Source organism: Trachypithecus francoisi, unplaced genomic scaffold, assembly GCF_009764315.1.
Source record: "Trachypithecus francoisi isolate TF-2019V2 unplaced genomic scaffold, Tfra_2.0 Lachesis_group5, whole genome shotgun sequence".
NCBI lineage: Eukaryota > Metazoa > Chordata > Mammalia > Primates > Cercopithecidae > Trachypithecus > Trachypithecus francoisi.
Window position 1 is genome coordinate 77,256,559 of NW_022681470.1, and position 26,322 is coordinate 77,282,880.

At 44.3% G+C, this 26,322-nt stretch overlaps 1 protein-coding gene across 1 annotated transcript in view; it reads right to left on the reverse strand.

The window, feature by feature from the left end:
- EPRS1 (glutamyl-prolyl-tRNA synthetase 1) overlaps window positions 1-10,387 on the reverse strand; it is a 91,752-nt gene extending 81,365 nt beyond the window's left edge. Inside the window, exons 1-2 of the mRNA XM_033200754.1 lie at window positions 10,225-10,387; window positions 3,722-3,806 (exon numbers count right to left, since the gene is read on the reverse strand). Coding sequence (XP_033056645.1) covers window positions 3,722-3,806; window positions 10,225-10,270 — 131 coding nt within the window. The 5' untranslated portion in view covers window positions 10,271-10,387. The remainder of the gene's footprint in view (window positions 1-3,721; window positions 3,807-10,224) is intronic.
- Between the last annotated feature and the right edge of the window lie 15,935 nt (window positions 10,388-26,322).

Consider the following 26,322-nt stretch of genomic DNA (forward strand, 5'->3'; position numbering starts at 1 on the left):
CTACTCAGGAGGCAGAGGCGGGAGAATCACTTGAACCCAGGAGGCAGAGGTTGCAGTAAGCAGAGATCACACCATTGCACTCCAGCCTGGGCAACAAAAGCAGAACTCCCTCTCAATAAATAAATAAATAAATAAATAAATAAGATATTTGGAACCTTGCAGAAAGACACTAATTTTGAACACATAAAAAGTTTACCTTTGCAGCTGGGTGCAGTAGCTCGTGCCTATAATCCCAGCATTTTGGGAGGCTGAAGTGGGTGGATTGCTTGAGCCCAGGAGTTAAAGACCAGCCTAGGCAACATGGTGAAATCCCATCTCTACAAAAATACAAAAATTCACTGGTGTGGTGGCATGTGTCTGTGGTCCCAGCTACTCAGGGGCCAGGAAAGAGGGGAGGGGACACTGAGGGAGGGGAATCATTTGAGCCCAGGAGACCAAGGCTGCAGTGAGGATTGAGAGGGCGAGAGGCACACAGAACAATTTATTTAGGTTAGTACTTTGAGAATACAATTACAGATTAATTTCTTTTACTCATATTATGCAGTCACCTTTGTGATTATCACTACAAACAGTTTATAAATTTTGTGACCAGCAAGTCAACAGTAAGAGTAAGTCTGGCAAAGACGAATTAGTGGCTTTCAAGTGAAATATGTACCTACTATTAACAGAAGCCAAGCATTTCAGTAATGACTATTTTTCTGTCTTGGGGCAGTACTTTTATTAAGGCAAAAATCATTAGATTAATTCATTAAAGTTAACTTATAAGACAACACTAGCCTAATTCCAATCACTGCAGGTAGGAGAAAGTAACATCACTATAGATACTACATAAATAACATCTGGCTTTTAAAATCAACATATTTGAACTAGTGACATTCTATGTATTACAACTCTTTTTTTTTTTTTTTCTTTTTGGAGACAGAGTCTCACTCTGTTGCTCAGGCAGGAGTTCAGTGGCGCGATCTCGGCTCACTGCAAGCTCCGCCTCCCAGGTTCACGCCATTCTCCTGCCTCAGCCTCCTGAGTAGCTGGGACTACAGGCGCCCGCCACCATGCCCGGCTAATTTTTTTTTTTTTTCCTATTTGTAGTACAGATGGGGTTTCACCGTGTTAGCCAGGATGGTATCGATCTCGACCTCATGATCCGCCCGCCTCGGCCTCCCAAAGAGCTGGGATTACAGGTGTGAGCCACTGCACCCGGCCTATTGCAACTCTTAATAACACTATGCCATATTCAATTATTTTTAGTCAACAAAGAACTATAAAGCATCAGGAAAAAGAGTGGTAGAGAACGGAAATCCTCCTCTTGGATTATTTTCATTTTTCCCTTTGAGGCTCAACAAGGGGGACTGCAGTTCTCCAAGTCAAGAAGCTGCATGGCACTTCTTTCAAACCTATTTCTAAGTTTTTTTTTTTTTTTTTTTTTTTTAATTTTGAGACGGAGTCTCACTCTGCCGCCCAGGCTGGAGTGCAGTGGCGGGTCTCAGCTCACTGCAAGCTCCGCCTCCTGGGTTTACGCCATTCTCCTGCCTCAGCCTCCCAAGCAGCTGGGACTACAGGCGCCCGCCACGTCGCCCGGCTAGTTTTTTTTTTGTATTTTTTAGTAGAGACGGGGTTTCACCATGTTAGCCAGGATGGTCTCGACCTCCTGACCTCGTGATCCGCCCGTCTCGGCCTCCCAGCGTGCTGGGATTACAGGCTTGAGCCACCGCGCCCGGCCCTCTAAGTTTTTTTCATGAGAAAATGATACCAAGCTGGTAATATCTCTTATTTTGTATACTGTATCTCTTCCCTAATACAAGTCTTTCTTATATCAGTTTATTAGGGGCCTTTAACATTGTGTTGAAACATTTCAAAAGCTGCGTCCTGCTTGAAAATACATCCTTGAAACCCTCTTTAAATCTGGTCCAGATTCTTCTATCTGGCAAAGTTTTTTGAGTTCTTTTTTTGAGACAGAATCTTGCTCTGTTGCCCAGGCTGGAGTGCAGTGGCACAATCTCAACTTACTGCAATGTACGCCCACCGGGTTCAACCTATTCCTCTGCCTCAGCCTCCTGAGTAGCTGGGACTACAGACACGTGCCACCATGCCCGGCTAATTTTTTTTGTATTATTAGTAGACACGAGGTTTCACTAAGTGGGCCAGGCTGGTCTCAGACTCCTGACCTCAAGTGATCCACTCACCTTGGCCTCCCAAAGTGTTGATATTACAGGCATGAGCCACTGCACTTGGCCACATACATACCCTGTTTCATAGGGGAGCAGAAAGATAGGGAATGTAGATAATTCTTTAGAGCGAAAGTAAATCATCAGATAAAATGGACCAGGAAGTGGGCGCAGGGAGGTGAGAGAGCAACATTAAAGGAAGATAAGAAACAGAGCTGCACAGGAACAAAGACTGTCTCATGATACGGATAAAGTCACCTAGGTAATATCTTGAAGCTGCCCTCAGAAGCGTAGGTGCAGTCTAAGCTGGGATTGACTGACCTTTCCAGATTATTTGATGAGATCCCTAAAGAGGGGACTTAAGTCAACTGCATTTCTTTTGGAAAGATGCTTTCTTGGTCACATGAGGAAATTCTAGAAAGTCCCTCTCTACGTGATGGCGCAGTTGGGCATGGAGGGCTGTGAAAGGAAACAAGGTTAGAGGTACCCTGATTCTGAGGTAGCTTCTAAGGCCTCTCAGCACGTCAAAGTGCCAGTCTTTGGGTTATCGCTTTCTGAGGCAACATTCCCCTGTCTGAAACTTCCATAGAAGTTTCAGTTAAAAGCTGAGTTGGTAGCTGTACAGGAAAAAATCAATAGCTAGGCACCAAAGGATCCCATTAAACCAGTCACTCATTTCTGGGAATAGGCCAGTCCAATTAAATAACTGTGCCTCATTTCAGGAGCTGGTGTTGCAGATGGGCTCTCAAAGTTAGACCTCTAGTTCCTTTTAAACAGATTACATGGGGAATCAGTTTGCTGAAAAATTTAAGTCTCTAGATTCGGTTATTTTAGAATAAAGAAAAGTATACTTCTTTCTAGGGACAATCTACCTAATTAGTAAGTAAAACAAGCATACAACATTTGATGCTGAATTTTTTTTTGAGACAGAGTCTAACTCTGTCGCCCAGGCTGGAGTGCAGTGGCACGTTCTCGGCTTACTGCAACCTCCACCTCCCGAGTTCAAGCGATTCTCCTGCCTCAGCCTGCCGGGTAGCTGGGATTATAAGCACGTGCCACCACACCCGGGTAAGTTTTTGTATTTTTAGTAGAGACAGGGTTTCACTGTGTTAGCCAGGATGGTCTCAATCTCCTGACCTCGTGATCCACCTGCCTCAGCCTCCCAAAGTGCCGGGATTACAGGTGTTAGCCACCGTACCCGGCAATGCTGAATATTTCTTTAAATGCCATTCAGAGGCCAGACATGGTGGCTCGTGTCTTTAACCCTAGTGGTTTGGGATGCTGAGCCTGGAGGATGGCTTGAGGCCAGGAGTTCGAAACTGGTCTGGGCAACATAGTGGTATCCTACCTCTAGAAAAAAGTTTTTAATTAGCCAGGTGTGGAGGCATGTGCTTGCAGTCCTAGCTACTTGGGAGACTGAGATGGCAGGATCCTGAGTCCAGGAGCTCTAGGTACAGTGAGCTATGATCATGCCAGCGTGGGCAAAAGAGGGAGACTCTGTCTAAAAAAAAAAAAAAGCCAATCAGTACTGAAGATAAAAAGATGAAAACACTTACTCAGAAACACGAAGAATATTCTCTTTCCCTTCTTCAATGGAAATGCTGACATCGTCTTTCACATGTTCTACTGCCAGCAAAGCTCCTATAAATAATATGAAAAGATTTTTTATCTTTAAAAGCAATGCAGTATTTATAACTTGAATCATAAAGCAATCAGGATGAGTCAACAAACCAATATTAAGTCCTGTAAGGACTTTCTCAGTAGTCTGTAGACAGAAAGTATTTTGTCTTTTGTCTCAGAGCAGCAACAAATCAGAATCCAGAATCCACTCACTAGCATATCCAACTGGTTTTGAATTTGTTCAGCTTTCAGTTAGAGACACTGAAATTAATCTGCTCCTCCCTTCAGAGACAAAAAGAAATTAATATAGTGTCAGCTGCGCATGGTGGCTCATGCCTGTAATCCCAGAACTTTGGGAGGCCGAGGCAAGCGGATCACCTGAGGTTGGGAGTTCAAGACCAGCCTGACCAACATGGAGAAACCCCATCTGTACTAAAAACAGAAAATTAGCCAGGCATGGTGGTGCATGCCTGTAATCCCAGAACTTTGGGAGGCCAAGGCAGGCGGATCACGTGAGGTGGGAGTTCAAGACCAGCCTGACCAACATGGAGAAACCCCATCTGTACTAAAAACAGAAAATTAGCCAGGCATGGTGGTGCATGCCTGTAATCCCAGAACTTTGGGAGGCCAAGGCAGGCGGATCACGTGAGGTTGGGAGTTCAAGACCAGCCTGACCAACGTGGAGAAACCCCATCTCTACTAAAAACAGAAAATTAGCCAGGCATGGTGGTGCATACCTGTAATCCCAGCTACTCAGAAGGCTGAGGCAGGAGAATCGGTTGAACTCAGGAGGCAGAGGTTGTGGTGAGCCGAGACTGAGCCATTGCACTCCAGCATGGGTGACAAGAGTGAGACTGCGTCTCAAAAAAAAAAAAAAAAAAAATAGTCTTGTGCCTTATATAAAAGCTTTTGTTAATATGTTGACCTTGGATTTTTAAAAAACTAAAAAAAAAAGCTATCATTAATAGTATTTGAGTGACTATTATGTGGTAGTTACTATGCTAAATGCTTTACAGTTATAATTTTTCATCTTTGGGGTAACCTGTAGAGTTAGATTAGAAGGACATGGTATCTCATGCCTATAATCCTAGCACTTTGGGAGGCTGAGGTGGGAGGACTGCCTGAACCTACAAAGTTCAAGACCAGTCTGGGCAACATAGTAAGACCCTGTCTCTACAAAAAAATACAAAAATGAGCTGGGCATGGTGGTACATGGCTGTGGTCCCAGCTACCCAAGGGGCTGAGGTGGGAGGGCTGCTTGAGCCTGGGAAGTCATGGCTGCAGTGAGCCGTGATTGCACCACTGCATTCCTACCTGAATGATACAGCGAAACTGTCTCAAAAAAAAAAAAAAAAAGAGTGAGATACTTCCATCCCCATTTTACAGAACAGGAAATAAGGCTAAAAGGAGTTAAATAACTAGCCTAATGTCCTTGACAAAATATACGACAGTTAGGATCTGAATGCAAGTCTAATGCAGTCCACAGTTCAAACTCTAAAACACTGTAATATGGCCTCTTGACACTTAATTGATTCATTAATCCTCTGTCCCTTAATTTGGTTAAGATGGACAGGCTGGGCATGGTGGCTCACGCCTATAATCCCAGCACTTTGGGAGGCCGAGGTGGGTGGATCACCTGAGGTCGGGAGTTTGAGACCAGCCTGACCAACATGGAGAAACCCCATCTCTACTAAAAATATAAAATTAGCTGGGCGTGGTGGCACACACCTGTAATCCCAGCTACTCAGGAGGCTGAGGCAGGAGAATCACTTGAACCTGGGAGGCGGAGATTGTGGTGAGCCAAGATTGTGCCATTGCACTCCAGTCTGAGCAACAAGAGTGAAATTCCAGATACTGATTTATGAACACCATGCTCTAGTGGAAACAGGGCTGTGGCAAGGAAAGTACAAAATAAACCTGAAAAATCTTACTGTGTTAGAAAGCAAAGGAGTACTCAAAGACAGACGAGATACGTTGAAAGGACACAGAGTCTGCCAGGTATGGTGGCTCAGGCCCATAATCCCAGCACTTTGGGAGGCCAAGGTGGGAGGATTACCTGAGATCAGGAGTTTGAGACCAGCCTGGCTAACATGGTGAAACCCCATCTCTACTAAAACTACAAAAATTAGCTGGGTGTGGTGGCACACGCCTATAATCCCAGCTACTCGGGAGGCTGAGGCAGGAGGACCACTTGAACCCAGGAGGCAGAGGTTGCAGTGAGCCAAGATCATGCCACTGCACTCCAGCATAGGCAGTAGAGCAAGACTCTGTCCCCCCTCCAAAAAAAAAAAAAAAAAAGGCCAGGCACAGTGGCTCATACCTGTAATCGCAACACTTTGGGAGACTGAGGCAGGTGGATTGCCTGAGCTCAGGAGTTCGAGACCAGTCTGGACAACATGGTGAAACCCCGTCTCCACTAAAATACAAAAAATTAGCCAGGCCTGATGGCATGTGCCTGTAGTCCCAGCTACTCAGGAGACTGAGGCAGGAGAATTGCTTCAACCTGGGAGGCAGACGTTGCAGTAAACCGAGATTGTGCCACTGCACTCCAGCCTGAGCAACAAGAATGAAACTCCATCCCACCCCCCCCCAAAAAAAGGACATAGAGTCCAGGTTGGAGGGGCTTCCACTGGCAAATCAGGGTACTGACCATCAAAATAAAGGAGATCAATTTTAGCACACCTACACAATGAAATTTTATCCAGCAAATAAATAAGTGAACTACTGGCCGGGCATGGTGGCTCACACCTGTAATCCAGCACTTTGGGAGGCCGAGGCGGGCGGATCATGAGGTCAAGAGATCGAGAACACCCTGGCCAACATGGTGAAACCTCGTCTCTACTAAAAGTACAAAAAATTAGCTGGGTATGATGGCGGGCGCCTGTAGTCTCAGCTACTCAGGAGGCTGAGGCAGGAGGATCGCATGAATCTGGGAGGTGGAGGCTGCAGTGAGCCAAGATCGCACCACTGCACTCCAGCCTGGTGACAGGGCAAGACTCCATCTCAAAAAACAAACAAACAAAAACAACAAATGTAAACTATTGTCACAGACAAAAAGATATATGAATTTCAGAAGTATTATCCTAGACATATATGAGAATATAAGAATATATATGATATAATTCAATGTATATGAAATTATAAAAAAAGCAAAACAAGAGTGACAAAAAGAAGATGAGTGGCTATAAGGTGCCAGGGATAGGGAAAAGAATGACTGCAAAGGGGCATGAGATAACTTTCTGAAGTAATGGAAATATTCTACATGATGACTGTGGTGTAGATTACACACTGTATACATTTGTCAATCACTTAAAATTGGTAAACTTAATTGTATACAAATTATAATTCAACAAAACTGATTTTTAAAAATAAAATAATTTTAAATAGAAAATGAAAATAATACAAATTGTAACTTCTTGAGTATATTTTGCTATGACTTTTTTTTAAATGGGAAAAAGAGAAAGCTCTCCTCACAGAAAAATGCCAACTAATACATATAGAAGGAATGGTAGAATTAGAAAGTCACCATTTTGCAAACATCATAAAATCATAAAAATCAAGTTAGGCAGGAAGCATCAATGGATACTGAAACTAGTGGGTGAAGGTCTGATGCAAAGAGGAACATTTACATGATTCCAACGCATCTGCCCATTAAAATCAAGGTTAGAATCATTAGTAATGGGACAATTAAATTCATGCACCAACTGATGGGCTGCAATGAAGAACAAGGAATAACTATGCTATTCCTGCCAAAGACACAGAGCCTGAATCTAGACACCAGGAAATATCAGACAACTTAAACAGGGGATATTCTTCAAGTTAAGTGGCCTGTAATCTTCAGAAAGGTCAAAGCTATGAAAGCCAAGGGAAGACTAGTAAACCATTCCAGACTGAAAGAAACTGGAGAGAGGTGACAACTAGATGCAAACAAAGCATAATACAGGATTTTGATCCTAACACTATGGAGGGTCTCGTTTTAACAAATAGTGATAGAACAAGGATGGGGTCTGTGCATTAGATGGAAGCATTCTACCCAAGTGTACTTTCTGATTTGGGTGCTCGTGTGAGATCATGTGGAGTTTCCAAGTTTGTTGGGTATGTACACGGGAGTTATGCTGAGGTACTGAAGCATCATATCTACAGTATGTTCTTGGGTGGTACGGGGGGAGAAAGGTCTTTGTTCTAGTCTTGCAGCTTTGTTGTAAGTTTGAAATTAACATTAAATATATAACATGACGAATGCATATAAAATAGGAAAATTCTAGCAATGCAACCTATTTTTTAAAAATGTTTCATCTAATTATATTACTTAAACATAAAATGTAATTGAATTAAACAACTGGGAATAATCAAATCAAAAATTAAAAAGAAGGGGGAGGAGCAATTAGAAAAATTATATATTTGATAACCGGCATACGGTTCAAAACGACAGACTTAAGAGTTTCATAGAATACTGGCAGAATTCTGAGTTCTGTAATACACTACGGAAACAGGTTCACCTTCAGGGTGATTTTCCAAGTAACGAAAAATGTATCAGGAGGTTGGGCATGGTGGCTCACACCTCCGGTCCTGGCACTTTGGGAGGCCAAGGCGGGCAGACTGCTTGAGGTCAGGAGTTTGAGACCAGCTTGGCCAAGATGGCGAAATGCTGTGTCTCCTAAAAAATACAAAAATTAGGCGGGCGTGGTGGTGCGCACCTGTAAGCGCAACTACTCATGTGGCTGAGAACAAGAATCGCTTGATCCTGGGAGGCAGAGGTTGCAATGAGCTCAGTCTCAAAAAAAGAAAACAACAACAACAACAACAACAAAAAACACCAGTATCAGGAATTTTAAACTATAGTCTCATTTAACTCTGGCAACCAATCCTATGTGAAAGACATTATTCTCCCTTTCTTAAAACAAAGAAACTATGGGAGAAGCTAAATAAGGAACCTGTCAAGGTTTCACAAGTAATAAGTGGCAGCCAGGATTGGACTCAGCTCTGCAGGAACAAATGTGTTTGCTCTCAAACATGAGGGCACTCTAGTGCCTTTCCAGCCCAAGAATCAAACCCATTCCTTTTAGAGTTCATTGATTTGTTGTGCGGTTAGTCCATTACTGCAACCAATATGCCAAACATTATCATCTTTTAAATCTTTAAAATGGCTATTAAGTTGTGTTTTTGTTCAACAGCCTTAAAACATCACCAGAGAACATAATGAATAATTTCATCAGCCCCACGGGGCCAGTTGTATATAAAGGTATGGACTTACTGAACACTATAAAGTACTGTATGTCTATTATCATACATACGCATTAGCAAGTATTAGGTCAGGCCGGCTACCGTGGCTCATGCCTGTAATCCTAGTACTTTGGGAGGCCAAGGCAGGATGGTTTGAGCCCAGGAGTTTGACACCAGCTTGGGCAACACAGTGAAACACCATCTTTCCAAAAAAGACACAAACACAAAATTAGCCAGGCATGGTGGCACGCGCCTGTAGTGCCAGCTACCAAGGAGGCTGAGGTGGGAGGATCACCTGAGCCCGGAAGTTCGAGGTTGCAGTGAGCCTTGAAAGCGCCACTGCACTCCAGCCTGGACGACAGAGCAAGACCCTGACTCTCAAAAGAAAAAAAAAAAAAAATCGGCAAACTACTTAAATTTTTTTCTGTAATTTCCCAAAGTAATGAAAAAGCAGAAATTCTAAGCAATCCATCAACAATAATCTTGGTCATGTCGAAAACGTAATTCCAAACCGAACTTAAGATGTATCAGTAAGGTGACAGATCCAATGTTTACTCTGAAATATACTACACATCCACAGGGTGCAGTAAAAGCAACCGCATCAGTCTACAGTGTACCTGGGTGTTTCCCCAATTACCCTAACACCTTTAATTAAAAATAAATGCAGCCTCAGTTGAAACCCTAAATGCTAATACGCTCGCCTGGCTTCTTTCTTCTGAACTCGATAAAACGTAAGGAAAATTTGACTCAAGTGAACCGAGGATTTCTTCTGAGAGGACAGGAAAGGAGGTAAGAAAAAGGCTTAGTCGGAGAAAAAATGCTAAAAGAGAAGTGACGATAATTGGATTTTAAGTTTTAAAAACGTTATTTCCACGAGCAACTCTCGGTCTCCGGCGGAAAAAGGGAGAGGTGAGTTGACTGGGAGTTCATCCCTCTGAGAAGAAGATCCGAAACGGAGTCTCGTGTTGCCTAGCCCGGGCTCACACCGCGCCTCCCTCCAAGCCCGGGAAAAACATCTTCAGGAGCAGATGCACCTGCCGGGGACAGGGGGCGAAGGGAGCGGAGCCTCCTCCACGTACAATTCTGGGGCGTGGGGCAGGTCTAACCTCCCAGACGGTGACCACCACTGCGCAAAGCCAGGGCGCAGCGACCTTCCTCGCCCCGCACCCTCCCTGGCTGATGCAACCCACACAGGTCACTGGCCTCGGTCCCTTACCTAGGGGAGGGTCTCCTGAATTCACGGTCAGACAGAGCGTCGCCATCTCCAACAGTCCGCTGGTCTACCTGTCAGTACGCCCGGCTGGTGCCAGATCCACGCAGAACCCCGCGAAGGCAAGAAGATGCAACGTGTGCGCGTACCCGACGCCGCCGCAGCCTTCGCTCCGCCCCTGCGCCGCAGCTACTGCTGACACCGCGCACGCGGCGGTGCGTCATCGCCGCGCGCCGTCTTCGCCCCCGCCAGCAGGCTCTAGAGCCTGCCACCCCGCAGCTTGGCCGCCAGGGGTAGAATGGCCTGCGTGGCCTTTTGTGTTGCGGTGGGAAAGACGCTGAAGTGGACGGGATTTTACGACACTTCGTAAAGTCAGCACATCGTAAAACAGCAGGTTGTAAAACCATCTTTAAGATGGGATAGACATGAAGCACGAAACAAAATCATGCACTATCTGTATGTAAACATACAGAAGAAAAGTCCTGGAAGCATACACACGATATGCCATGATTACGTTGGGAATGGAAGAAGTTTTTTCTGTTTTTTTTTTAAATACATTTCCCCCGCCTTTTTTTTTTTTTTCCAAAAGAGGAACATATTTTCAAGAGTTATTTGCGTATTGAAAATAATGGTTAAAAGAAATGTACTTATAAAAGACTCTTTAAAAATCACTGCAGAGGCCGGGCGCGGCGGTTTACGCCTGTAATCCCATCACTTTGGAAGGCCGGAGGCGAGCGGATCAGGAGGTCAGGAGCTCGAGACCAGCCTAACCAAAATGGTGAAACTGTAGAGACGGGGGTCTCTACTAAAAGTACAAAAATTAGCCGGCCGTACTGGCGCGCGCCTTTAATCCCAGCTACTCGGGGGTGCTGAGGCAGGTGAATCGCTTGAACCCGGCAGGTGGAGGTTGCGGTGAGCCGCGATCGCGCCACTACACTACAGCCTGGGCAACAGAGTGAGACTCCATTTCAAAACAAACAAAAAATCACTGCAGCTAGGCGCGGTGGCACGCTCCTGTAGTCTCAGCTACTCAGAAGGCTGAGGCGGGATCGCCTGAGCCAAGGAAGATGAGGCTGTAGTGGACTCGCCGTGGACTCGCCTGTGAGTAGCCACTACCCTCCAGCCTGACCAACACGGGGAGACCCGATCTAAAAAACAAAACAAAACAAACCTACCACGCTGTCCCCAATTATGAAGTCCGCAAGTATTTTTTTTCAGAGTCTCATCTGATTCGCCCTTTCAAATCCTTTGTGACGGACGTGCATGCATGAGCTCCAGGGATACTCCAACGTGTATACACACATATTTCAAGGGCTGGCGTTAAAGTTCGGGGGCCAGGGATCGATTCCAAGAACCATCTCAACCACATCCTCGCCTACACTTTTTCTTAACCTCCCCAAGACATCCTTGTTTTCAATAGGGAGGGCCCTTTAGATTACATCTCCCATGAGACTTGAATGCTTAAAGCAACTATAGAGGAGTTATCCGTACTTGCCCCTGCCCCTGCCCCAGTAACCCACCACCAAAGATGGCTACATTTAGTACAGTACAGTCAGCCTCCAGAGCGGGCAAGAACTGCATCAAAACAAGAACTCTCCGCTCTCCTTCCCTTTCTATCAGAATCTCTAGCGATGGTGATAGGGAAGTGCTGGGAAGGGAACACCGTGGTCCCTTTAAATGATACAAAAGTGGGGAAGGAAAGTGCTGAGTAGAGGAGGGTGTGGTCTCTGGCTAGGGCTCCATCCCCACGGACCTAGGTGAAGACAGACATTTTTTGTTTTCCTGGCCAAATGTTGCATTTCCCAAGAACACCCTGGCCTGCCACGCCCCCATTCTGTGCCTATGAAAACCCAAGACCCTAGCAAGGCAGAAAGAGGCAGCTGGACATTGAGAGGAGTACATCAGCAGAGGAACACGCAGGCAGCTGGATGTTGAGAGGAACGCACAGACAGGCACCGGCACACCGGCAGGCCACCAACCTGCAGAAGCAGAAGACGCGGAGTTTAGCTGGAGTAGTCAGAGGACAGCCCAGGCCGCCAAGCGGCCGACTCCAGGGGAAAAACTTCCCACTCCATCCCCTTCTGACTTCTCCTTAGCTACCTCTACTTAGTAAAACCTTGCACTCAGGCTGGGCGCGGTGGCTCACGCCTGTAATCTCAGCACTTTGGGAGGCGGAGGCGGGCGGATCACGAGGTCAAGAGATTGAGACCATCCTGGCTAACATGGTGAAACTCCTTCTCTACTAAAAATACAAAAAATTAGCCGGGCGTGGTGGCGGGCGCCTGTAGTCCCAGCTACCCCGGAGGCTGAGACAGGAGAATCCCTTGAACCCGGGAGGTGGACGTTGCAGTGAGCCGAGATCGCGCCACTGCACTCCAACCTGGACAACAGAACAAGAACCCATCTCAAAGATAAATAAATAAATTAATTAATTAAATTTAATTTTAAAAAATTTTTAAATGATAAAACCTTGCACTCATTCTCCAAGTCCAAATGTGATCCAATTCTTCCGGTATATCAAGGCAAGATCCCGGGATACAGAAAGCCCTCTGACAAGGTAAAGGGTCTAATTTAGCTGGTTAACACAAGCTGCAGAGGGCAAAACTAAAAGAGCACCTTGTAACACATGCCCTCTGGGGCTTCAGGAGCTGTAAACATTCACCCCTAGACGCTACTGTGGGGTTGGAGCCCCACAACCTACCCATCTGTATGCTCCCCTCTAGGTTTGAGCAGCTGGGCACCGAAGAAGCAAGCCACACACCCACACCTGGGAGGGGGACAAGGGAACTTTTCCTGGTTCAGTGGGATCCATAATCAAATTTAATCAAGTTCTGAAAGTGATTAAATGCACACCAAATGGTGGCTCTCTGCCTCCTTTCCTGGAAATTGATTTCTCTTTTCACACCTTGCTAGCTCTTGTAAACCAAATGTAAAATTCAAAGGCCCCCAACCGTCTGAATAGACTTCCTCCTCGGCCAGGGTACTCTAAAATTTAACCTGAAAAACTGATTCAGGGCATTTAGGGAGGTGGGGGTGTTGGACATGCCTCATTATGCCTCTCCATTAACGTCAACATAGACCTTAAGTCTGATAAGAAACATTTACAGTCTATTTTCTCTGTAGCCAGCTACCTAGAGGCTTCATCTGCATGGTAAAACTTTGGTCTCCACAACCTGTCATAACCCAGACATTCCTTTCTATTGATAAATCTTTCAGCCAACTGCCAATTAGAAAAATTTTAAATCAGCCCAGTCGCAGTGGCCCACGCCTGTAATCCTAGCACTTTGGGAGGCCAAGGCCGGTGGATCACCTGAGGTCGGGAGTTTGAGATCAGCCTGACCAACATGGAGAAACCCTGTCTCTACTAAAAGTACAAAATTAGCCGGGCATGGTGGCGCATGCCTGTAAGTCCAGCTACTCAGGAGGCTGAGGCAGGAGAATCACTTGAATCTGGGAGGCGAAGGTCACGGTGAGCGGAGATCGCGCCACTGCACTCCAGCCTGGGCAACAAGAGTGAAACTCCATCTCAAAAAATAAAGAAAAAAAGAAAAATTTTAAATCTACCTATAACTCGGAATCCCCTGCTTCAAGTTGTCCTGCCTTTCTGGACCCAGCCATGTATATCTTAAATGGATTTGACTGATGTCTCATGTTTCCCTAAAATGTATAAAACCAAGCTACACCCTGACTACCTTGGGCACATGTTCTCAGGATCTCCCGAGGGCTGTGTCACGAGCTATGGTGACAGAATAAATCTTCTTTTATTATTGGCTCAGAATAAATATCTTCAAATATTTTACAGAGTTTGATTTTTTTGTCTTTTTTTTTTGAGATGGAGTTTTGCTCTTGTTGCCCAGGCTGGAGTGAAATGGCGCGATCTTGGCTCACCACAACCTCCACCTCCTGGGTTCAAGCGATTCTCCTGCCTCAGCCTCCCAAGTAGCTGGGATTACAGGCATGCGCCACCACGCCCAGGCTAATTTTGTCTTTTTAGTAGAGACATGGTTTCTCCATGTTGGTCAGGCTGGTCTCAGACTCCTGACGCCAGGTGATCCTCCCACCTCGGCCTCCCAAAGTGCTGGGATTACAGGTGTCAGCCACCGTGCCCAGCCCAGAGTTTGATTTTTTTCGTTGACACTCTCAAGATTCTTGTTTGTTGAAAACATGTCTTAGACATCTTCCATTCTTAACAGTGCCTAGCAAATTCTGGAGGTTCTTCCTACTCTATCACAATGGGTATCTGGGAAAGGCCACAAGCAAAATAGATTGCATGTATACAGGGGGCAAGAAAGGGAAGTAATACAAAATTTATTTTGGAAAAATGGAATTAAACATTATGAAACAATGAAAATAAATGTGCATCATCTTTAGCTTAGAAAATTTAGATTTTTTTAAGTGTGTTAATTCTTAGAAAAATAATTAAATGTTGAATGTTTATATTTGTTGTTTGATTTTTGCTGAACAAAGGTGATGAAGCCAGAACTGTAGGCCAAGACTTAAAGAGCTGTCCTGCTGGAAAGCACTTCCACAGTGCCTGGAGACTGCTTAATAGTAAGACTTTGTGTGTTTTTGTCTATTAGTGATTCACTAACTACCTAGAATAATAGGTTTTATTTATTTTATTTTGGGGCAAATACAGGAATCTTGGTTTGCTCTTCTAGATGCTAATTTTGAGGTATATTAGGAAGCCAGGTACATAAGAGACATGCAAAATTGAAGACAGAAAGTTACCTGGGATCTTACCCAGTTTTTTTGTTTGTTGTTTGTTTGTTCCAATAGCGTCTTGCTCTGTTACCCAGGCTGAAGTGCAGTGGCATGATCACAGCTCACTGCAACCTTGACTTCCTGGGCTCAAGTGAGCCTCCCATCTTAGCCTCCCGAATAGGTGGGACAACAGGTGTGTGCCACCATGCTCGGCTAGTTTTTGTATTTTTGGTAGAGATGGGGTTTCATCATGTTACCTAGGCTGGTCTCAAATTCCTGAGCTCAAGCAATTAGCCTGCCCAGGCCTCCCAAAGTGCTTGGGTTACAGGCATGAGCCACCATGCCCAGCCCTTACCAAGTTTAAAATGTATTTATTTACTTATATTTTCTTTTTTTGTTGTTTACTTATATATTTATCTTGTTGACTGGAATTATAAGATTGAGTGAACTTCTTAATTTTGATTTCTAATTTGATTGCACTGTGGTCCAACAGACTGTTATGATTTCAGTTCTTTTGCATTTGCTGAGGAGTATTTTACTTCCGATTATGTGAAAGATTTTGGAGTAAGTGCCACGTGTTGATGGGAAGAATGTATATGCCATTGTTTGACATTCAAGAGTTCTGTAGATATCTACCAGGTCCATATGATCCAGTGCTGAGTTCCGGTCTTAAATATCTTTGTTAATTTTCTGTCTTGATGCTCTAATATTGTCAGAGGGGTGTTAAAATCTCCCACTTTTATTGTGTGGGAGTCTAAGTCTCTTTGAGGGTCTCTAAGAACTTGTTTTATGAATCTGGGTGCTCCTGTGTTGACTGCATATCTACTTAGGAGAGTTAGCTCTTCTTGTTGAATTGAACCCTTTATTTACCATTATGTAATGCCCTTCTTTGTCTTTTTTGATCTTTGTTGGTTTAAAGTCTATTTTGTCAGAAACTGGGATTGCAACCCCTGCCTTTTTCTTTTTTCCATTTGCTTGGCAGATTTTCCTTCATCCCCTTACTTTGAGCCTATGTGTGTCATTTCATGTGAGATGGGTCTCTTGAAGACAGCATACCAGTGGGTCTTGATTTTTAGCAAGCTTGCCACTCTGTGTCTTTTAACTGGACCATTTAGTCCATTTACATTAAGGTTAGTATTGTTATGTGTGGATTTGATCCTGTCATCATGATGTTAGCTATTTATTTTGCAGACTTGTTTATGTGATTGCTTTATACTGTCATTGGTCTGTGTACTTCAGTGTGTTTTATAGTGGCTGGTAATGGTCTTTCCATTATTTATTTAGTGCTTCCTTCAGGAGCTCTTATAAGGCAGGTCTCGTGGTACAAATTCCCTCAGCATTTGCTTGTCTGGAAAGGATCTTATTTCTCCTTCACTTATGAAACTTAATTTGGCCAGATATAAAATTCCGAGTTAGAATTTCTTTTCTTTAAGAATGTTGAAACCGGGTGCAGTGACTCATGCCTGTAATCCCAGCACTTTGGGAGGCTGAGGCAGGTGAATCACCTGAGGTTGGGAGCTCAAGACCAGCCTGACCAACATGGAAAAACCCCATCTCTACTAAAAATACAAAATTAGCTGGGTATGGTGGCACATGCCTGTAATCCCAGCTACGCAGGAGGCTGAGGCAGGAGAATTACTTGCACCTGGGAGGCAGAGGTTGCGGTGAGCTGAGATTGTGCCATTGTACTCCAGCCTGGGCAACAAGAGTGAAACTCTGTCTCAAAAAAATAAAAAATAAAAAGAGTGTTGAATCTTGGCCCCCAGTCTCTTCTGGCTTGTAGGGTTTCCACTGTGAGGTCCACTGTTAGTCTGATGGGCCATGTTGCACAGGCTTTCTTTGAACTCCCTGGGCTCAAGCAAATTGCCCACGTTGGCCTCCCAAAGTATTGGGATTACAGGTATGAGGCATTGTGCCCGACCATTATTATGAAGTTTCAGAAAGGTTCCAACACAGTTTCCTCTGCATCACAGACAGGCGCTAACTAAATATTGTTGAGTAATCAAATCTTATATAATATAGAGGAGGAAGCTGAGAAACCCTAGGATTTAAAAATAAAATTCTTTTCATAAATACTGTATCTTACCACATAATGCACTAGGGATACAGAGAATCCTGTAATCATTTACTCGACAAATGAATAATCAAATAATCCAGTTTTGAACACCTTCAGTGACTGAAACTTAATATTGCCCAAGACAGCCCCTCTGTTCTAAACTATTATTATTATTAGATACACCTATGCTTTTCTATACCTCTATTTTCTATCTTCTAAGGCTATACAGAACAGGCCTAAGATCCTCCATGACAATCTTTCATATATTTCAGGCCATCATGATGTCTTCCATGTCTTTGCTATCTAGGCCAGATGTCTCCAGCCCTTTTAGCAGTCCTTCAAATCATACTTTTAATCTATTCCAGCTGCCCTCTTCCAAACATACTCATGTTCATCAGTGTGTCTTTTAAAATGTAATACTCAGAACTCAACAAAATGTTCTGGGTGTGGTGTGATCAGGGCAAAGTAGAGGAAGAAGTATTGTCACTTTTATTCTGCCCATTACAATTCTATCAACACACACCACATTAGCTTTTTACAGCCACGTTACACTGTTGACTCATACTAAAATTTTAATAAACTAAAACTCCCATTCTCTAATGAGCTAATGTAAGACACTGCATGTGTTAACTTACCTTGGGTTGATCCATGGTAATTTGATAAAACTTTCTCATCTTAAATATGCTTGCTCGATTTTAATACTTGAGATCTTTTTAGTTCCATCTCTATTATTCAGTACATCTCCCATTTTCAAAGCAATATGAAAGGCTCTGAAGACTGTAAAAGTAGAGCATTCATGGCCGGGCGCGGTGGCTCAAGCCTGTAATCCCAGCACTGTGGGAGGCCGAGACGGGCGAATCACGAGGTCAGGAGATCGAGACCATCCTGGCTAACACGGTGAAACCCCGTCTCTACTAAAAAATACAAAAAACTAGCCGGGCGAGGTGGCGGGCGCCTATAGTCCCAGCTACTCGGGAGGCTGAGGCAGGAGAATGGCGGAGAAGCTCGGGAGGCGGAGCTTGCAGTGAGCTGAGATCCGGCCACTGCACTCCAGCCCGGGCGACAGAGCAAGACTCCGTCTCAAAAAAAAAAAAAAAAAAAAAAAGTAGAGCATTCCAAGTAACCAATAATTGGTTGACTCTGTAAATGCATTAGGAGTTCAGAAGGGAGAGATCGTTCAGTGGGGAGGTCAGAGATTAGTCCTAGGAAGTAATGATAATCTTCCCATTTGTTTGAAGTTTTACAGTTTTATTACTCTTCACAGTCCCAGATACATATCATTGATGATTTTGAGAAGCATGGAATCATCAAGGAAATGGGTATAAAAACGACCAAAAAGGATGTACTGTAGTATACTAATAGAATCCTACTTTCAGGATAGCAGGAGTTATAGCACAAAGTCTTAGGTCTTAGAGTTACCATCTTGTTGGATGCTTTTACTAGTTCTAATCATTTTTTAGTTATGTTGGATTTTCTAGGTAAATATCATTTTCTTCCTGTCCAAAATTTACATGACCTATATCTTATCTCTTTCATTGACTAGAACTTCTAGAATAATGTTAAATGGGAGCAATAATAATGTCGAATAAGAGCGTATTTGTTTTGTTCTTGTCTTTAGTGGAAATGCTGCTAATGTTGCATTATCAAGAATAGTGTCTGTAAGCCGGGTGCGATGGCTAATGCCTGTAATCCCAGCACTTTGGGAGGCTGAGGTGGGCAGATCACTTGAGGTCCAGAGTTTGAGACTAGCCTGGCGAACGTGGTGAAACCGCGTCATTTTACTAAAAATACAAAATTAGCCTGGAGTAGTGGTGCGTGCCTGTAGTCCCAGCTATTCAGCAGTCTGAGGCAGGAGAACCACTGGAACTCAGGAGGCAGAGGTTGCAGTGAGCCTAGATGGCACCATTGCACTCCAGCCTGGGCAATAAGAGCAAAACTTGGTCTCAAAAAAAAAAAAAAAAGTGTCTGCTAGGTTGGCTGCAATGGCTCATGCCAGTAATGTCAACACTTTGGCAGGTCCAGGTGGTAGGATCACCTGAGACCAAGAGTTTAAAGATACAGTGAGCTATGATCACGCCACTGCACTACAGACTGGGTGACAGAGCAACACCCTTTCTCTGAAAATAAAAATAAAAAAAGAATAGTGTTTGCCGCTGGTTTCTTATATATTCTTAGGTTAACAGGATTCTTTTTTTTTTTCTTTCTTTCTTTTTGAGACAGATTTCTGCTCTCGTTTCCCAGGCTGGAGTGCAATGGCGTGATCTTGGCTCACTGTAACCTCCGACTCCTGGGTTCAAGTGATTCTCCTGCCTCAGCCTCCAAAGTAGCTGGGATTATAGGCACCCACCACCATGCCCAGTTAATTTTTGTATTTTTAGCAGAAACGGGGTTTCATCATGTTGGCCAGGCTTATCTTGAACTCCTGACCTCAGGTAATCTGCCCGCCTCGGCCTTCCAAAGTGCTGGGATTACAGGCCTGAGCCACTGTACCCAGCCCTGGATTCTTTTTAAAATCAAGAATGGGTATTGGATTTTCACTCCTTATTATTGCGCATATAAACAGGAGATACAGAGATGAAAGGCAAAGTCCCTGTCCTCAAGAAGCTTTTTTTTTTTTTTTTTGAGACAGAGTGTCACTTTGTTGCCCATGCTAGAGTGCACTGGCATGATCTCGGCTCACCCTTCACTTCTCTGGTTCAAGCGATTCTCCTGCCTTAGCCTCCTGAGTAGCTGGGATTACAGGTGTGCGCCACTATGCCTGGCTAATTTTTATATTTTTAGTAGACACAGGATTTCACCATGTTGCCCAGGCTGGTCTCGAACTCCCAGCCTCAGGTGATTCACCTGCCTCAGCCTCCCAAGGTGCTGGGATTCTGTGCTGGGATTATAGGTGTGAGCCACTGCGCCTGAAATTTTTTCTTTTTTTCTTTTCTTTTCTTTTTTTTTTTCCAGACAGAGCAGGCTGTAGTTTAGTGGCACGATTATAGCTCACTGCAGTCTCAATCTACTGGGCTCAAGTGATCTTCCCACCTCAGCCCCCCAAGTAGCTAGAACTACAGGCATGCGCACCATGTCTAGCTAATTTTTTATTTTTTGTAGGTATGGGGTCTCACTATGTTGCCCAGGTTGGTCTTGAACTCCTGGACTCAAGTGATATTCCTGCCTCGACTGTTCAAAGTAGTGGGATTACAGGTATGAGCCACTGTGCCTGACCAAGAAGCCTACAGACTTTGGTAGGCCGAGGCGGGTGGATCAACTGAGGTTGGGAGTTGGAGACCAGCCTGGTCAACATGGTACAATCCTGTTTCTACTAAAAGTAGGAAAATTAGCCTGGCGGGCATGGTGGCACACACCTGTAATTCCAGATACTGGGGAGGCTAAGGCAGGAGAATCGCTTGAACTCAGGAGGTGGAGGTTGCAGTGAGCTGAGATTGCGCCACTGCACTCCAGCCTGGGCAACAGAGCAAGAATGTGTCTAAAAAACAAAACAAAACAAAAACACAAGGTAAATAAAAACTGCTACACAGTGAGATATATGTAGCAATAGAAATATGTTCATATTAAAAACATTTTGGGGTCGGGGGCATGGTGACTCACACCTGTAATCCCAGCACTTTGGGAGCCCAAAGCGGGTGGATCACTTGAGGTCTGGAGTTTGAGACCAGCCTGATTAATATGGTGAAACCCCATCTCTACAAAAAATACAAAAATTAGCTGGGCTGGGTGGCGCAAGCCTGTAATCCCAGCTACTCTGGAGGCTGAGCCAGGAGAATTGCTTGAGCCCAGGAGGCAGAGGTTGCAGTGAGCCGATATTGCATCACTGCACTCCTGCCTAGACAACAGACTGAGATGTGAGACTCTGTCTAGAAAAAAAAGAAAGAAAGAAATGAGAATAAACATAATAAAGTTTGCAGAAAGTACAAAGATAGCTCAGATGGAAGATGATTATCCATATTGAGTGAAGAAGGAAAGACATAATGGTAAAGGAAAGCTTTGGCTAAAAGATGGCATATTTGGCTGGGCACAGTAATATACTTATAATCCTGTATGCCTGTAATTACACCTGTAATCCTAGCACTGTGGGAAGCTGGGGAGGATCAGTTGAGGCCAGAAGTTTGAGATCAGCCTAGGTAATAAAGCGAGGCCCTGTTTCCACAAAGAAAAAAAAAATTAGTTGGGTGTGTTGGTTTATGCCTGTAGTCCCAGCCATGTGGGAGGTTGAGGCAGGAGGGTCACTTGAGTCCAGGAGTTTGAGGTTGCAGTGAGCTATGATCATGCTATTGTATTCCAGCCTGGGCGACAGAGAAAGACCCTGTCTCAAAAAAAAAAAAAAAAAAAGGTATATTTAAGGGGTGGGGGAAAAAAAAGGGTAGAATAAGAACATGAGCTAAATAAAACCTGAAGTTATGAAGCTGTGTGTACTTGGAAAACTCTGACCAGTTCATCATTGCCAGAATATAACATCTTTTGGAAGTGAGGGACTAAAAGGCTGGAATGTAGGCAGACTAAATTATGAAAAGTTCTATATATCATGCTGAGGAGCAAGATTTTATCTTTTGATAGAAAGTCGGTGAAAAGTTTTAGGCAGGAGCAGGAGATATGATTAGGATCACATTTTACAAGGATGACTTTGACAATAATACAGGAGATGGCTTGGAGTGCATAGAACTGGCATTAGGGAAACCAGTTATGATGTTATACAACAGTCCATATGAGAGAAAATAAAAGATGATGGCCTGAACTAAGGCAGTGGAATAAGATCTGAGAATAGAGAACAAGTTTCAGATATATTTAGGAGGTAAAATCAATAATGACAGATGAGATGTTTGGGGAGGCGATGGTGAAAGAAGCAATTTTTAAATTTTTTTTTCTTATTGATACAGAGTCTCCATCTGGCACCCAGGCTAAAATGCAGAGGCACAGTCTCGGCTTGCTGCAACCTCCGCTTCCCAGGTTCAAGCAATTCTCGTGCCTCAGCCTCCCAAGTAGCTGGGATTGCAGGTGTGTGTCACCACATCCAGCTAATTTTTCTGTATTTTTGGTAGAGGTGGGGTTTTGCCATGTTGGCCAGGCTGGTCTCAAACTCTTGGCCTCAAGTGATCCGCCATCCTCAGCCTCCCAAATTGCTAGGATTACACTGCACCTGGCCAAGAAGCAAATTTGCCTAGGTTTATTCCTAGATTTCAGCTGGATAAATGGGTAGATGGTTATGTCATTATCAAAGGAGAGAAGATAAGAGAGGAAAACAGAGTTGGCAAATTATTTGCTTCCAGACTGATTTTTTGAGATGTCTGTAAGACATGTAGGTGAAAATATCCTTTATAAATTGCAGATTATAATAATGTAATAAAATCTGGGGCTCAGTTGAAATATTTTGCTGAAGGTGTGAGTAGTATTAAAATGGATGAGATAAGCCTGGAGAAGAAGATACAGAGCTATGCTATACGGTGTGGTAGGCACTAGCCACATATGCCCCTTTTTTTCCCTTTTATTCTTCTTTTTTTTTTGAGATGGAGTCTCACTCTGTCGCCCAGGCTGGAGTGCAGTGGAATGATCCCAGCACACTGCAACCTCCGCTTCCCAGGTTCAAGTGATTCCCCTGCCTCAGCCTTCTGAGTAGCTGAGATTACAGGCACATACCACCACACCCAGCTAATTTTTGTATTTTAGTAGAGACAGGATTTCACTATGTTGGCTAGGCTGGTCTTGAACTCCTGACCTCAGGTGATCCACCCGCCTTGGCATCCCAAAGTGCTGGGATTACAGGCGTGAGCCACCAGGCCTGGCCTCATTTTATTTTTTCTAACAGCTTCATTGAGATATAATTCACATACCATAAAATTCACCTATTTAAAGTATACAATTCAGAGGTCAATCATCACCACAATTACTTCTAGAACATTTTATCATCCCCTAAAGAAACTTTGTACCCTTTGGCAGTCACTTCCCATTTCCCCTCAACCCTTAAAATATTTTTAAAAAATGTTTAAGGGGCCGGGCGCAGTGGCACACGCCTATAATCCCAGCACTTTGGGAGGCTGAGGCGGGCGAATCACGAGGTCAGGAGATTGAGACCATCCTGGCTAACACGGTGAAACCCCTCTCTACTAAAAATACAAAAAATTAGCTAGGTGTGGTGGCGGGTGCCTGTAGTCCCAGCTACTCGGGAGGCTGAGCCGAGATCGCATGACTGCACTCCAGCCTGGGTGACAGAGCAAGACTCTTTTCCAAAAAAAAAAAAAAGTTTAAGGATATAGATGACCCCTACCTGCATCCCCAACCTCATTTCTTTTTTATAATTTTTAATACCCAAGTTCTGCCTCAGGATCTATCCCAACCTCATTTTATAACACTCTTCCCCTTGTTCATTTTACTTCAGCCACCGTGGCTTCCTTTAAGTTCTTTTTCTTTGTCTTCTCAGAGATGTTGTTTGCTTGCTGTTTCCACCAGAAATCTCAGCTCTTAGTGTGCCTGACCAGACATCATCTCCACGGAAAAGATACTCCTATTTTACGTACAGAAGATCCTCTTTCAGCCCTCCAACCCCACCCCAGTTGCTTTCTAGCTTATCTTCCTGATTTCCTTTATAGCATTTACCACAATCTAAAATTTTATTTACTTATCTGTCTTGTTTCACAAGAACACATGCTCAAAAAAGGAACAGACTTATGGTCACTGTTACATCTACTGTTGAATGTTCACTACCTGGCTGGGCAAGGTGGATCATGTCTATAATCCCAGCACTTTGGGAGGCCGAGGCGGGTGGATCACCTGAGGTCAGGAGTTCGAGACTAGCCTGGCCAACATGGTGAAAACCCACCTCTACTAAAAATTCAAAACCTTAGCTGGGTGTTGTGGTGGGCACCTGTAATCCTAGCTACTCGGGAGGCTAAGGCAGGAGAATCTCTTGAACCTAGGAGGCAGAAGTTGCAGTAAGCCTGGTCAACAAGAGTGAAACTCTGTCTCAAATAAAAGAAAGAAAAGGATGTTCAGTACCTATGTTCAGTGCCTAACACACAGTAGGTGCTCAATAAATATTTGTTCAATGAATGGAGGCCATGGTAAGAGAAAAGATAGTGTTTTAGGGGAACTTTAAATGGTTGAGCATGGCTACAGTATAGGTTAGGGTCTGAGTTGATGCTGGAGAGGGAAGAAGCCATTACGAGCTTCATATATCATTATAAAGAGTTTGCATTTTATCCTGAAGGCAAAAGAAAGTCATAAAATATTTTGAATAAGGGGAATGACATTACATTAGATTTTTAAAAATCACTTTGGGCCTGGTGTGGTAAGTCATGCTTGTAAAATCACAGCGTTTTGGGAAGCTGAGGTGGGCGGATTCCTTTTGAGGCCAGCTTGTGCAACATGGTGAAACCCCATCTCTACAAAATATATACAAAAATTAGCCAGGCGTTTTTTTTTTTTTTTTTTTTTTTTTTTAGATGAAGTCTTGCTTTGTCACCCGGGCTGGAGTGCAGTGGCATGATCTCGGCTCACTGCAACCTCCATCTCCTGGGTTCACGCAATTCTCCTGCCTCAGCCTTCCGAGTAGTTGGGATTACAGGCATGCGCCACCACGCCTGGCTAATTTTTGTATTTTTAGTAGAGACAGGGTTTCACCATATTGGTCAAGCTAGTCTTGAACTCCTGACCTCAAGTGATCCACCCACCTCAGCCTCCCAAAGTGCTGGGATTACAGGCGTGAGCCACCATGCCCAGTTTAGCCAGGCATTATTGCACACACTTGTAGTCTCAGCTACTTGGGGTGCTGAGGCAGGAGAATTGCTTAAGCCCAGGAGGTCAAGGCTGCAGTGAGCTATAAGCACACCACTGCACTCCAGCCTGGACGACAGAGTGAGACCCTGTCTCAAAAAAAATCACTCTGGAGATGACATGATAAATGGATTATAGATAGATGGATTACAGTGTAGGCAGAAAGATTAGTCAAGACACTGCAGGGATCTAGGGAAGAAATAATGGGGTATAAGGGTATCAATTAATGTAATTAATGTAGAGGCAATAGTAATGGAGAGAGGATTTAGACTCCTACATATCTTACTTACATAAATTGGGTTTTCTTTTTCTTTTTTTTTTTTTTTTTGAGACGGAGTCTTGCTCTGTCGCCCGGGCTGGAGTGCAGTGGCCGGATCTCAGCTCACTGCAAGCTCCGCCTCCCGGGTTTACGCCATTCTCCTGCCTCAGCCTCCTGAGTAGCTGGGACTACAGACGCCCGCCACCTCGCCCGGCTAGTTTTTTGTATTTTTTTAGTAGAGACGGGGTTTCACCGTGTTAGCCAGGATGGTCTCGATCTCCTGACCTCGTGATCCACCCGTCTCGGCCTCCCAAAGTGCTGGGATTACAGGCTTGAGCCACTGCGCCCGGCCTATAAATTGGGTTTTCATATAGGAACCTGAAGAAAATACCTTTATTCTTGGCCAGGTACGGTGGCTCACGCCTGTAATCCCAGCACTTTGGGAGGCTGAGGCCGGTGGATCACGAGGTCAGAAGTTCGAGACCAGCCTGGCCAACATGGTGAAACCCGTATCTACTAAAGATACAAAAAATTAGCTGGGTGTGGTGGCAGGCGCCTGTAATCCCAGCTACTCGGGAGTCTGAGGCAGGAGAATCACTCCTCCTGGGAGGCGGAGCTTGCAGTGAGCCGAGACTGCATCATCGCACTCCAGCCTGGGTGACAGGGTGAGACTCCATCTCAAAAAAAAAAAAAAAAAAAAGTTATTCTCTTAGGGCAGGGCGCAGTGGCTCAAGCCTGTAATTCCAACACTTTTGGAGGCCACAGGTGGAGCACCTGAGGTCAGGAGTTCGAGACCACCCTGGCCAACATGGTGAAACCCCCATCTCTACTAAAATTACAAAAATTAGCTGGGTATGGTGGCACATGCCTGTAATCCCAGCTATTCGGGAGGCTGAGGCAGGAGAATCGCTTGAACCCAGGAGGCGGAGTTTGCAGTGAGTCGAGATTGTGCCACTGCACTCCGGCCTGGCGACAGAGCGAGAGCGAGACTCCATCTCAAAAAATGTATACATTAATAAAAATAAAGTTATTCTCTTGTTACACTTAGATTTTTAAAAAATTAGGTTTAGTCCACTATTTACAGATAGAGAACTCCATTCATGGAGGAAAGTAGATGGATTCGAGGTGATGATTTTCTAACTTGGCCAATTATTAAGATCACCTCGTGGGTTTGTAAAATAATTTCAGGAGGGATCAGGGCAAGAGTGAAGAACTGTTTAGACATAATCATTCAGACAACTCTGTAAGGCTTCTAGGTAGGTTTTGGGGTATATAGATCTAGAGTTTGAGAGTTCTAAGATAAAGATTTTGG